This window comes from Brachypodium distachyon, chromosome 3, assembly GCF_000005505.3.
Source record: "Brachypodium distachyon strain Bd21 chromosome 3, Brachypodium_distachyon_v3.0, whole genome shotgun sequence".
NCBI classification, from domain to species: domain Eukaryota; kingdom Viridiplantae; phylum Streptophyta; class Magnoliopsida; order Poales; family Poaceae; genus Brachypodium; species Brachypodium distachyon.
In genome coordinates this window covers 978867-991910 of record NC_016133.3, presented here as the reverse complement: position 1 = coordinate 991910, position 13044 = coordinate 978867, and the positions used below count along the sequence as shown (strand labels likewise).

General features: G+C 51.2%; 2 protein-coding genes and 1 non-coding gene across 3 annotated transcripts; 2 read left to right on the top strand and 1 right to left on the bottom strand.

Annotated features, from left to right (window-relative positions):
• Positions 1-1819: 1819 nt before the first annotated feature.
• On the top strand, positions 1820-11110 carry LOC100844998 (phytosulfokine receptor 1). The gene is made up of 5 exons (XM_024461700.1): positions 1820-5290; positions 8090-8632; positions 9163-9640; positions 9726-9807; positions 10701-11110. Exons 1-5 carry the CDS (start codon positions 1996-1998, stop codon positions 10902-10904), a joined length of 4602 nt encoding a protein of 1533 aa, XP_024317468.1. The 5' UTR covers positions 1820-1995; the 3' UTR covers positions 10905-11110.
• A 129-nt stretch (positions 11111-11239) lies between these two features.
• Positions 11240-12134, bottom strand: LOC100843177 (DNA-directed RNA polymerase II subunit 4). The gene is made up of 2 exons (XM_003573268.4): positions 11973-12134; positions 11240-11853 (listed from the first exon to the last, which is right to left on the bottom strand). Exons 1-2 carry the CDS (start codon positions 12019-12021, stop codon positions 11477-11479), a joined length of 426 nt encoding a protein of 141 aa, XP_003573316.1. The 5' UTR covers positions 12022-12134; the 3' UTR covers positions 11240-11476.
• Positions 12135-12908: 774 nt separating this feature from the next.
• Positions 12909-12981, top strand: TRNAA-CGC. Its single transcript has one exon. It is a non-coding gene; the product is annotated as a tRNA-Ala (tRNA).
• The last annotated feature ends 63 nt before the right edge of the window (positions 12982-13044 follow it).

Sequence of the window (13044 nt, the reverse complement as noted above, 5' to 3'; positions counted from 1 at the left end):
TCATGCGGTTTTATTTATCATATCCTCTTGAACATCTTTAGGTGCCTTGCACTCTGCCATTTTGATGTGCTAGCTTTGCAGATACATGAATGGATATTAGAATATTAGAAAGGTGGCTGAAAACTTGGTGGTGGAAAACAAAGCTGGAGCTGATAAGCAAGGGCTTGGACCATGGATGGACTAAAAGGTTACTTAATTAATTACGACCGCTATCATATGACCAAATGGTAATAAGTGATCGTCTCTGTGCTCTCATCAGTTGGTCAGCTGCAAAAATGCCTTCTTTTTAGGAGTAGCCATGAGACCATGATGTGTGCCTCTTGGTCTTCGTATCCACGGCAAAATTGACTAGTACTAGTGCAACTGATTAACTAGCTGCCTGTAGATTTTGTTAGCTGCTAGCTCTTAGATTTATGTCACAGCGCAGGTAAATTTGTTCCTCAAATTTCCATCTATATATAGTGTGTCCATGTTCTTTAAAAAAAAAGCTCATCAAGAATTATTTGCAAATAGAGGTATGTTAAAGCTTATATAATTCGTTTGTGTTTTGCAGCTTATCCCATTAATTGGTCCATCCCTTTCTTAAGCATGAAACAAAACAAGCTAATTTAGGTGGATCGTACAGCGTTACACGCACAAATCCCGCTGACTTTGGACTTCTCAAATGCGGTTATGTTGAAACATTTGTTTTATCTTTTTGAGTTGCTTCATCATGAGACCTGAATTTCTGAAAGTGACCACTCGATTCTTGTGGTATGGACTTCTGACCATTCCCCCACACATCGATTATTATAACTGCTCAACTTGTCAGTAGTTTTCTTTGTTCTTTGTCCCAACAAACCGCAAGCAAGGAATTTGATGTGCTGCTCTGACTATGCATCCTTAATTAATCTGGTCTAAATCACTTAACGCAACTCAGTTCATTTCTTACAATGCCCAACTGAAAGTGTAGTAAATTACTACTGACCCCTCATTTAGGTATCCAAGGATCATCGACAGATCAATCGATCTCTCAGGTTGTGAGCTGCTGCAACCTGAAAATGCTTTGGCTTGGCTTACATCTCAAGACAAAACGGTCTGGATAATCAGGATGGCAAGCAAGCAAAGATAAGATACAGACAGACTGACAGAGAAGTGGTATTAAGAAACATTCATCTGATCTGACTTTGCAGATAATTTATGCATGTATGTTTGTACAAACAGACAGAGGAAGCTGCCGCCTGTCTGCCTGCTCAGCATCTCGTGTAATAATCTGAAGCCATCGGTGTCGGCTAATCTCTGAAGAAAATAAGAATATATTACCACTGGCATGTTTGAATAGGAAGGCAACCTGAATTATGAACCGCCTGTCGGCAGAATTCTCTGCATTCTTCACTGCTACTTGTAGTTTTCTTGTCTTCCCCTTCAGACAGAAGAGGCTCATTCTTTGCTTCAAAAGTCACTTGTGTGCTCATTCTTAAATCTTAATCCAATTTAGTGGTAGCTAGCTAGCAGCAGGGGTAATAATCTCACAGATAGAAACAAATCTCAGTCGCCAGTTTCAAAGGCCATTCTGACTTTCTTCATGCCGTTAGGTAAGCTAGCTAAATTGCCTGCATAATGTAATCTAATTCTAACATTACCATCTCTAACTAACCACCGAGCTTACGTCAGCACACTCAGCAGCTGGTGGTGCGTGCCACGTGTCAGTCTCCTATGGCCGTTGACCTGACTGATAATCGCCCGCCCGGCCCTCCTGAATCACCGGCCACGCCATACCATAGCACAGGAGGGAAGGTCGCCCTCGCCGCCATTAAAAAAGTAATCGAGCTCTCTCTCCACTATAATAAGCTCGTAATGCATATCCAAGGAAGAGAGCTCGCTATTTGAGTTGACTACCTGGAGAAGAAGAAGCCGAAGAACAAGAGATAGGCTATTCGTTCTTGATGATCCATGGACGACCGTTAGCTACATAGAAATCTCCGGCCGGATCGATCCTCGAGGTATATACCTATTATGGGACAACGAAGCATGGCGGCGGCGGCGGCGGCGGTGGCGCCGCTGCTGCTGCCGGCGATCGTGCTGCTGCTGTCCTGGTGCGTGAGCCCCGCGGCGGCCGCGCAGCCATGCACTGCCAACGACCTCGCCGCGCTCAGGGGCTTTTCCGCCGGCCTCGACGCCCCCGTCTCCGGCTGGCCTCCCCCCGCCGCCGCGGCCGGAGCCGAAGAAGACGACGACTGCTGCTCATGGCCCGGCGTGCTCTGCGGCGGCTCACCAGCAATCGCCGTCGTCGAGCTCTCGCTCCCCAACCGCACCCTCCGCGGCCAAATCTCCGGCTCCCTGTCCGGCCTCCCCTCCCTTCGCGTCCTCAACCTCTCCGGCAACGCCCTCCGCGGCCCCCTGCCGCCGGAGATCCTCCTAAACCTCCAATCCCTCCAAATCCTCGACCTCAGCTCCAACGCCATTAACAACCTCACACTCCCCTCCGTCGTCTCAACCTCTCTCCGCGTCTTCAACGTCTCCGGGAACTCCCTCACGGGCCCCCACCCGGTGCTCCCCGGCGCCATCAACCTCACCGTCTACGAAGTCTCCGGCAACGCCCTCACCGGCGCCATCTCCGCCGCCGCGCTCTGCCGCGAGTCCCCGAACCTCAAAATCCTCCGCCTCTCCATGAACCGCCTCGATGGACTCTTCCCCACGGGCTTCTCCCGATGCGGGTCGCTCGCCGAGCTCGCCCTCGACGGGAACGGCGCCATCCATGGCTCCCTCCCGGAGGACCTCTTTAAGCTCGAGTCTCTCCAGACGCTGATCCTCCACGGCAACTCGCTCTCCGGCGCGGTGTCGCCATTGCTGCGGAGGTTAACGAGCCTCGTCCGCCTCGACATCTCGTTCAATGGATTCTCCGGGGAGCTCCCGGAGGCCTTCGACGGGATGGCGGGGACTCTCCAGGAGCTCTCCGCCGCCGGTAACCTAGTATCCGGCCAGCTCCCCGCGACTCTCTCGCTCTGCTCCAGGCTGCGGGTGCTCAACCTTCGCAATAACTCGCTCTCCGGAGCCATGGCCGCCCGCCTCGACGGGCTATTGTCCCCCGGGCGCTGCGGGCTCGTGTACCTCGACCTCGGGGTTAACAAATTCACGGGCGGGATCCCGGCGGGGCTCGCGGGGTGCTCCGCCATGACGGCGCTCAACCTCGGCCGGAATTCACTGGCCGGGGAGATCCCGAGCTCCTTCGCCGCGGCGGGGGCGTTCCCGGCGCTCTCCTTCCTCTCCCTCACCGGCAATGGCTTCTCGAATGTCACCTCGGCTCTCACGACCCTGCAGCGGCTGCCGAAGCTGACGAGTTTGGTGCTCACCAAGAACTTCCATGGCGGGGAGATGATGCCGGCGCTGGGGATCGACGGTTTCGCGAACCTCGAAGTGCTGGTAATCGCCAACTGCGAGCTCTCCGGCGAGATCCCGCCATGGCTGACCGGGATGAAGAAGCTCAAGGTGCTCGATTTGTCATGGAACCGTCTTTCTGGCGCCATCCCGCCATGGCTCGGCGAGTTCGAGCGGCTGTTCTACCTCGACGTCTCCAACAATTCCCTCCGCGGCGAGATCCCGGGCACCCTCGCGTCTATGCCAGGGCTTGTTGCCGCCGGAGCTGGGGAAGACGATGAAGAGGCGGCGGCGGTGCAGGACTTCCCGTTCTTCATCCGGCCGAGCAGCTCGCCGGCGGCCAAGGGGCGGCAGTACAACCAGGTGAGCAGCTTCCCGCCGTCGCTCGTGCTGTCAAGGAACGGGCTCGCCGGCAGGATCCCGCCGGCGATGGGCGCGTTGACCCGGGTCCACGTCGTTGACCTCAGCTGGAACAAGCTGTCGGGGCCCATCCCGCCGGAGCTGGCCGGGATGACGAGCCTCGAGTCGTTCGACGCGTCGAGGAATGAGCTCACGGGTCCGATCCCGGCGAGCCTCACGGGGCTCAGCTTCCTCTCACACTTCTCTGTCGCCTTCAATGGCCTCTCCGGCCAGATTCCCCTCGGCGGCCAGTTCTCCACATTCTCCCGAGCGGATTTCGAAGGGAACCCGCTGCTCTGTGGCCGCCACGTGGGGCGACGATGCGATCGGGTGGCGGCGCCGCAGCAGGTCATCAATGGCAGCAAGGACCGAAGAAGCGCCAACGCGGGCGTGGTGGCGGCGATCTGTGTGGGGACGGTGATGCTGCTGGCTGCGGGCGTGGTGGCCACGTGGCGGATGTGGTCGAAGCGGCGGCAGGAGGACAATGCCAGGGTAGCCGCTGACGACGACGACCATGACGTCGACCCGGAGGCGGCGAGGTTGTCGAAGATGGTGCTTCTCTTCCCCGACGACGATGACGAGACCGACGGTGTGGTGAAGGGGACAAGGACGGCGATGTCAGTGGAGGAGGTGGTGAAGGCGACAGGGAACTTTGCCGAGTCGCGCATCGTCGGTTGTGGCGGGTTCGGGATGGTGTACCGCGCCACGCTATCGGACGGGTGTGACGTGGCCGTGAAGCGGCTCTCCGGAGACACGTGGCAGGCGGAGCGTGAGTTCCAGGCCGAGGTGGACGCGCTCTCCCACGTCTCCCACCACCGCAACCTCGTCTCCCTTCGTGGCTACTGTCGCCATGTCGGTGCCAGCGGCGATTACCGCCTCCTCATCTACCCATACATGGAGAACGGGAGCCTCGACCACTGGCTCCATGAGCGTGGCAGCAGGGATCTTCCTTGGCCCACGCGCATGCGAATCGCCGTCGGTGCGGCCCGTGGGCTAGCCCACCTGCATGATGGCCCGAGCCGGACTAGGGTGCTACACCGGGACGTGAAGTCAAGCAACATCCTCCTCGACGGGGCCATGGAAGCCCGGCTAGGCGACTTTGGGTTATCACGACTGGCTCGGGCCCACGACGACACGCACGTGACGACGGATTTGGTGGGCACGCTAGGTTACATCCCTCCTGAGTATGGCCATTCGGCGGTTGCCACGTGCCGAGGCGACGTGTACAGCATGGGTGTCGTGCTAGTGGAGCTAGTCACGGGACGGCGTCCCGTGGACATGGCCGCAGGCGCCACAAGGGGTGGCCGCCGAGACGTGACGTCATGGGCGGTGCGGATGCGGCGGGAGGGGAAGGGCGAGGAGGTGGTGGACATCGACGTGGCGAGGGTGGAAATGCATCGCGACGAAGCGATGAGGGTTCTGGACGTGGCGTGCGCATGCGTGCGCGAGGACCCCAAGGCTCGCCCCACGGCACAGCAGGTGGCGGACCGGCTCGACGCCATCGCTGACGCCACCGACTCCTCCTCCTCCTCAGGTTCCTCTTCTGACACGTAGCCATCGATCAATGAGAGTTTTTTTAGCAGCAAGGTTAATTTTGAGAAGATCCTACACTTCCCAAGTAATTAACTGGTTGAATGTGTATAGTTGTGCAATTGTAAAAAAAAAGAAAAGGAAAATGATGCAAGTACATGTGTTTATATTTTGGCAGTGACTAAATTGCTCGGTTGACTCAGAAACAATACATACTCATGAACATAGGATCATGATTTATTTTTTTTCCTCAGAATTTTTGCAACTGCATGAATCATGAAGCTTGACACTAGCACCTCTGAAATTTTCAGTTCAGTGATGAGCGATCAGGACGCACAGCTTGCTCCTCTGTTTTTGTGTTTTCTGCTGTCGAGCGGCCCTGAGAAGGAAGCGGGCCCCACGTGTCATTGAGACGGGGCAGGGTCCAGTCAGTTTCCGGGACCTGTTTGGTTGTGCTTAAAACTGATTTTTGATTTTTGGCTTATAAGTCACAAAAACACCTTAATAGTTGTTTTTGATTTTGATTTTTGTTTACACCATCATCTAACAATATCAAGTTAAATGTTAAAAATCAAAACCGAAAACAACTAATTTGATGTTTTTGTGGCTTGTAAGTCCAAATTCAGAAAATAGTTTTAAACCCCTCGATCAGTCAGCCATCACGTGTTTTCGCTAGGGAAGAAAATTAAAAAACAGATTTAAAAAATACAGCAGCATGATTGGGAGGGGTCGGACGGGACCCGCATGGCAGCGACCGCCCCGGCCGCATGGGATCCGGACCGCGGCATCTGATGATGACGAGGCTCGTTGATTCTACACTACCTGGCAGGGCCTCGTCTCACTGACGTGTAGGGCCAGAGGGAAAGTGTGGACGAGACTAGGCAGGCAGGGCCAGTGAGCGCTTTGAGAGGACTAGTGGCCGTTGCCTGCTGAGCGCATCTCCTCGGAAAGTGGCAGTACGCCGTCTCCTGTTACCGTTTTGCCCCTTCGAGCTTCCTCTTCCCAGAGAATCCGTAAATAAATAATTTCTATTACTTCGTTTCATAATTCTTGTCGAAACATTACATGTATCTATCTAGACACATTTTAGAAATTGATGTCATTTATTTTTTGACAAATTTGAGACAAAAAAATTATGGAACGGAGGAAGGGAGTACGTTACAAAGAAAATTGAGTGTGGCTGTATCTACCGTGTCTCATTTTTTAAGCAAGATGATTAAATCGCAGTTGATGCATTGGAACCGTTGGATTAATATCTGGATGACATCCATATCCTCTCATCTCTAATGTGATGCGGTTGCATTAAAATCCGACCGATCTCCGACAAAAAAAAACAGACGACTTTTTTAATAGGAAAACCAAAGAAAAGGGATTGAAAACGGGTCGAACGAGTGCTTTTGTTGGCTGTCAGACGTTTCCAAGTTTGACCATGCTTTATAGAAAATAATATCAACATCCGAGGTTGTTCGAAACGGTGATCGTTAGATCGCGCGTAGTAGTGCAATTCAGCAACCTAGTTAAACTGATTAGCTAGCACTACAATTCGGCGTTGATATCCAAACAGCCGATCCATATTACTTGTCTCAAATCTGCCCAAAAAATGGATGTATTTGTGTTAAAAAAATGTCTAAATACATGTAATATTTCGACAAGTAATATAGATCGGAGGAAGTATTTTACTGTACGTGTTGATTAAGGCTTGCTGAACCATTGTAGTATTACGCTGATGTGATGATCACCATTTTGGACCAATAAGCGCCAGTGGCAGTGGGAGTAAATCGTCGAAAAGAGGAGCACCAAAAGCGTCATCTCCGAATCCCGTCAAACTGCAGTCAAAGCACACACACTCTCTACTGCCCGAGCTTAGCGCAGCTTTAGCTGGAGGCGCATCTCCCCCATCCATCCCCGCCCGCACTCCCACGCCGCCGCAGCAGATCTCCGGTCCCTATACTCCGGCGCGCCGCCATGGACTACGAGCGCATCGAGAAGCCGTCGTTCCCCACCCAGGCAAGCACGCACGCACGCACGTGCCATTCCCTCCTCGGCTTCCATCGATCTCTTCCTGCCTGTTCTTCCTTCGGTGGAGTAAGTAACGCGCGGTGGGGATTGGGATTCTTGGGAATGTGTGTGATTTTAGGGAGGAGGGTTCTCGCCGAAGCGGCTGCGGGCGATGTTGCTGGGGGTGGAGAAGCGGCGCAAGGGGCCGCCGCCGCCGCCGGAAGCGGGCGCCGGGGCTGGGGACGACGACGGCGGCGACAGGGACGAGGACGTGGAGGAGGAGGAGTACGGCGCCGTGCCCATGGCCTCCGTCAGATCCGACGCCCGCAGTGAGCATGCATCCTGCACCCCCCATCTCCTGCCGCTGCTTTATCGGCCGCCTGCGTTAATTGCTCGATTTGGGACAAAATTTGTCTCTGACTGTACTACTTTTCTTCAGTGGAGTATTCCAGTCACCTGCATTCATGGTTATTTATTGTATTCGCATCACATTCTTCTTAATTCCTCTCTGGTTGTTGGGTGAGTCTGACATGAACTAAAAAATGATTAAAATTTTGAGCTTGCATTCAGCAAATTTGTCCTGTCCTCTGGAGTCCATTCATTAGTACTGCAAGGGGGAAATGGTACTCCTGCTTTTCATTACTGAATTAGGGGTCTGAGAGGACTGTCAAGGTGCAGAAAATGGGGCATGTGCCTTTAATGGGTACTTGCTGAGTTAAGTTCAAGAGACAATGGTTGCATGAAAGTTGTTGTTTTTTCTTATTGATTTCAGAGAGTGAAAACTGTGGCATGTGTTCTCATGTAGGAGGGGGAGGAGGCGGCGTGTGCGAGGAATACAAGGACGTGGATGTGGTGAGCACCATGTCAGGATCTTCGTCATCGCTGGAGACAGGGGGCGGACACCGGCCACGGGATTGCCACTCCATGGGCTCAAGGTTCAGGGTTCCCGAAGAGGACTCGTGTGACTCCGAGAGCGTGGCCTCCAACTTCGAGTTCCACAAGGAGCGAGGGACCTCCGCTCGGTCGGCGCCCGTGGTTCCACCGTTCTCAAAGGCCCTGCCGTCAAAGTGGGACGATGCACAGAAATGGATCGCCAGCCCGACGACGAACCGTCCTGGTAGGACCAGTGGAGCCTTGCCAAGGAAGATGGAGAAAGCTGGATTTGGTGGCGGGAGACTGCCGGCGACGAAGGTCGTGCTGGATACCATGGAAGAAATAGATACTAAGAGGATCGACCCGAGCCAGGATAAGAGGGAAATTGGGTGGCAGAAAGCGGCAAACTGGGCCACGCCGGATCCATATCCAGAAGTGGAGGCTTGCACAAAGACTGCAATTGCTGATTCAGCTGGTAAGTAGTGCATTCTTTAGGTCATCTTTCCTCAGCTCTTCCACTTCTCATAAAGTAGTTGGTGGAACAATATATGATCTGATCTGATTAGTCCTTCCACTAATAATATGATTGATCTTCTCTTACTATTAGTCGAATGGAACACTAGAACATGGAGGGATCCACCCTCCCACAATGTACATCACCATTCTTTCAAAATCATTCAGAATGATAATTTTTCATTTGACAATGCACAAACCTTGTTGGTCTACCAGCAGTTTAATGTAAGACAGGATGCAAAATGCATGCATAGACAAAATGCAGATGGCTTACCAGATTTTCTGTAACATTGTTTCATCAAGTCTTAAGATTATTCATCATGCTAATATGTCCCATGTACTGTATCAGTATGTTACCAGGTCTGCATGAATCATGATTGACAAATACCTTTCTCCTGTTCTCCAAAATGAACAATGCAGTATTTCTCTTTGCATATCTTCTAACTGGACATAAGAAGGATCATGAATGCATGATTTTTTTAATATGTGCAGTTACTCTTAGCTGTGATTCGTCTACCACGCTTCAGAGTGCCACTGCTTGCATACCTCCCCCACCAACAGTCCGGTCAGTATCGATGAGGGATATGGGTACTGAAATGACTCCGATTGCAAGCCAAGAACCATCCCGGACAGGAACACCGGTGAGAGCAACAAGTCCGGATTGCTCTCAGCCAACTACTCCACGAAGGACATTAGGGACAAACGCAGCTGGTGCTGTTATCAGCCGTGGTGAATGCAGCAATGTAGAATTAAGCGAACAGGAGCTGCAAATGAAGACCAGGAGAGAGATAATGCTTCTTGGCACCCAGCTAGGTAAAACCAGCATCGCAGCATGGGCAAGTAAGAAGGAAGAGGAAAAGGATGCATCACTTTCGCTCAAGACAGTGTCGTTGGACCAATCGATACAGAACACAACTGAAATCCGCGCAGCCGCATGGGAGGAGGCAGAGAAGGCTAAGTACTTAGCAAGGTGCTAATACGGAAGTGTATTTCTCTGGCGTGTTAAATACTCTGGTTGGTTGGTGACTTACTATGTAGTGACCCCTATTATGTAGGTTTAAACGAGAAGAGATCAAGATCCATGCATGGGAAGATCACCAAAAAGCCAAAATTGAAGCCGAAATGAGAAAAATCGAGGTTAGTTATTTCCTCCCCTCTAATGTAAGCTTGGCCAGGAACAGAATCTTGCATTGCATTTCAGATGCACTTTCTTCATCTGAAATTTTCCGCAGACTTATTATTATGTTCTTTTACCAAAAGATTTCCATATTGTGGTACTAGTATTAGCCTATTTGGAGTGTACATCATGTTGTGAAAAAAGGTACCACTGGGAAGTTTCTGCATAACCCTGTTTAGTTTTGCCTTGGGTTCTATCCGCACTGCACATCCCTTTTGATTATGCACATAGCACACTGAATTATTATTGTTACCTTTTGCTCACTGCTGTCAGATATATTGCTGCCTTTGAGTAATGTCTTGTCCGAAATCAGAAAAGAAGTAGGATAATGCATTCATTTCAGGTCAAAATTGCTGTCATCTTCCTTTCCCTGATATGACATAGAAACTGAAAGTGCCTTTTCTTTCATTCGGAGCTAGCATAGTAGCTTCACTAGATTGCTCAAGTTATTGCTGCTGCAGCAGCAACTATTCTTTTGATCAGGCGACCATAGTCAATAGGCGTTCGTGCTTCCGAGTGTAGGAAATCACATAGAGTGAGACTCAGACACCTTGTTAACGAATCTTCCATGGTTTCGTGTTTTTCCTTAAGGTTGAGGTGGATAATACATTCATTTCAGGTCAAACTTGTACTTTTCATTTCCCTGGATATGACGTAGAAACTGAAAGTAAATTTTTGTTCATTCAGAGGTAACATGGTAGCTTTACTAGATTGCTAAAGTTCTTGCTGCTGCTGAAACTATTCTTTTGATCAGACGACCATAGAAGTTCATGCTTCAGTGTACAAAATCAGATAGAGTGAGACTCAGACACCATGTTAACGAATCTTCCATGGTTTCATTTTTTCCCTCAAGGTTGAGGTGGAGAGGATGCGAGCTCGTGCGCAGGACAAGCTGATGAGCAAGCTCGCATCGGCGAGGCACGCCGCGGACGAGCAGCGAGCCACCGCGGAAACAAAGAGAGACCATGCCGCCGCGAGGACCGCGGAGCAGGCAGAGCACATCAGGCGAACCGGCAGGATGCCGCCCTCCCTTGGCTGCTGGAACTGGTGCTCGTAACCGCCGGATAAACCAGCATGTGTTAGGGACTGAAATGAATCTGGCATTGTAGAATATTCTCTCTTTTGATTGGGTTCAGTAGATATATGTGGCACGAGAACAGATCACCTGTAAGTTGTAACTGTATATGTAAGATGCGAGCTTGTCGCCGTGTGTTTCTTGGATGCTTCAGTCGCAATTCAGATCTCTGTTCAGATTCATACGCAGATCTGGGATGGTAACTAAGTAGAATAAAATAGACATATACTCTACCAACATTTGAGTGTTTACTCCTGGAGATTGTAAACATCAAGCAGAGAGATCAAACAGATTATGGAACCAAAGATCCTTCCAGATGATCAAAGAATATCACATGAAGATGCAAGCCATTTTCTGCAACAAGGTTTTCCATACATTTGATTGATCATAACAAGGTTTGGAGGAGATAATGTGAAGATCAAATAGCAGTACATAATCACCAACAATAGCACTATCAGTTAAGCCAGCAACCAGCTGCTATTAGCAGGCAACATCTTGACCATGATACTGGAAACATATGGAGTTGGGTAGAGGGATGGATTGGATCGGCAATGCTACTCGAACTTCTTGATGAGGGAGAGGTCGTTGAGCATCTTGTCGATGCGTTCGTCGACGTCGAACCTGCCGCCGGGGACGAGGGAGGGGACGAGCGCCTTGGCCTCGTCGGCGGTGTCGGGGCAGAGGTTGCCGAGGGTGCAGAGCTCGAACTCGTGGAGGCCGTAGCGGCTGAGCGTCTCGCGGACCTGGCGCACGGCGTCGGGGTTCTTGTAGCGGCTGAAGCGCTTCACGTAGCCCAGCGACTTCTCGAACACCTGCGACATCTGCGACGACGGGTCCCCCCCGCCGTCCGACATCTGCTGCAGCTGCTCGTACCTGTGCTCCAGGATGATCGCCACCTCGCAGTTCATCAGGCTCTTCGCCTTCAGGAACTCTGCAGCAACAGCAGCAGATGAGTTTCTAGGGTTTAGCTGGATCCCCTCGGGATGTTCTGTGGCGAAACCCTAGGGATGATTGATTGGCGCGCGCGTGAGGGGGAGTAGATGGTGATACCTTCGCCGATCTTGAGCTCCGCGGCGTTCTCCTCCTCCTCGCCGGACATGGCTGCGGCTGCTGCGGAGGGCCGGCGGAGTCGATTTGATTCGGCGTTTGACGGAGAGGAAGTCGGTTGGAGCTTGGGGAAGAGAAGAGGAAGGCGGAGGCTAAATAATGGGCCAGGCCTGGACGCTCCCAGAAAAGCAATTTGTATGTGGGCTGGGGCCGAAATGGCCGTCTAGCTAAACCATTATTTTTCGCTCAAAAAAGGGCTAAACCATTATTTTCCTCTCAAAAAAAATCTAAACCATTATTTCTTCTAAAAAAAAGAAGCTAAGCCATTATTTGTTCTAAAAAAGCTAAACTATTATATATTTTTTTCACTTTTGCGTCTATTTTTCCATGAAAATTTCTAAATTAAGTTCAACACAAACACGCGTCTTCGGTAGCAATGTGTCTAATAATTAGAGATCTGCTGGCGGAGGAGACACGCGTCTCTACGTAAATGTACCCTGGTCCATTGACATCGTCATATCGCATTTAAAACCATGTCGCTGTGCAAGGATCCCGACACCCGTGCCGCCGTGGAAGATTGCGAAGCCCGTTCATCTCGCACGGGGGCTTGAACCCGGTGCGAAACCACCGCCTCCATAGTCTAGGACGAGATCCCTTCGATCACGGGGCCCTCGATCTCTATTTTCTCCGCACGACTTTTTTCACGACCATAAGATCGGCGACAAAACCGGACCTCGGACATATCTTCTTTAGTACTTTCTCAAAGAGCACGTTGAGAACCTAGGAAAAAGACAAAAGCACAGACAACAAATTATTTCCTGTTTGAACTAGAAATACATGTCATTCTTGGTGCTGGTTTAGGTGCAGTATTTTGGCTAACCAATAAAATCGGCATTAGATGTTATATGTATAGGCTCGCATCCCGAGGCAGTCAGAACTGGGGGTGTAGCTCATATGGTAGAGCGCTCGCTTCGCATGCGAGAGGCACGGGGTTCGATTCCCCGCACCTCCATTTTTTGCTTTTCCGTTTTTGCCCCTCTTCTCACGGCCCCACGGTCAGTGAGTCCAAATTTTT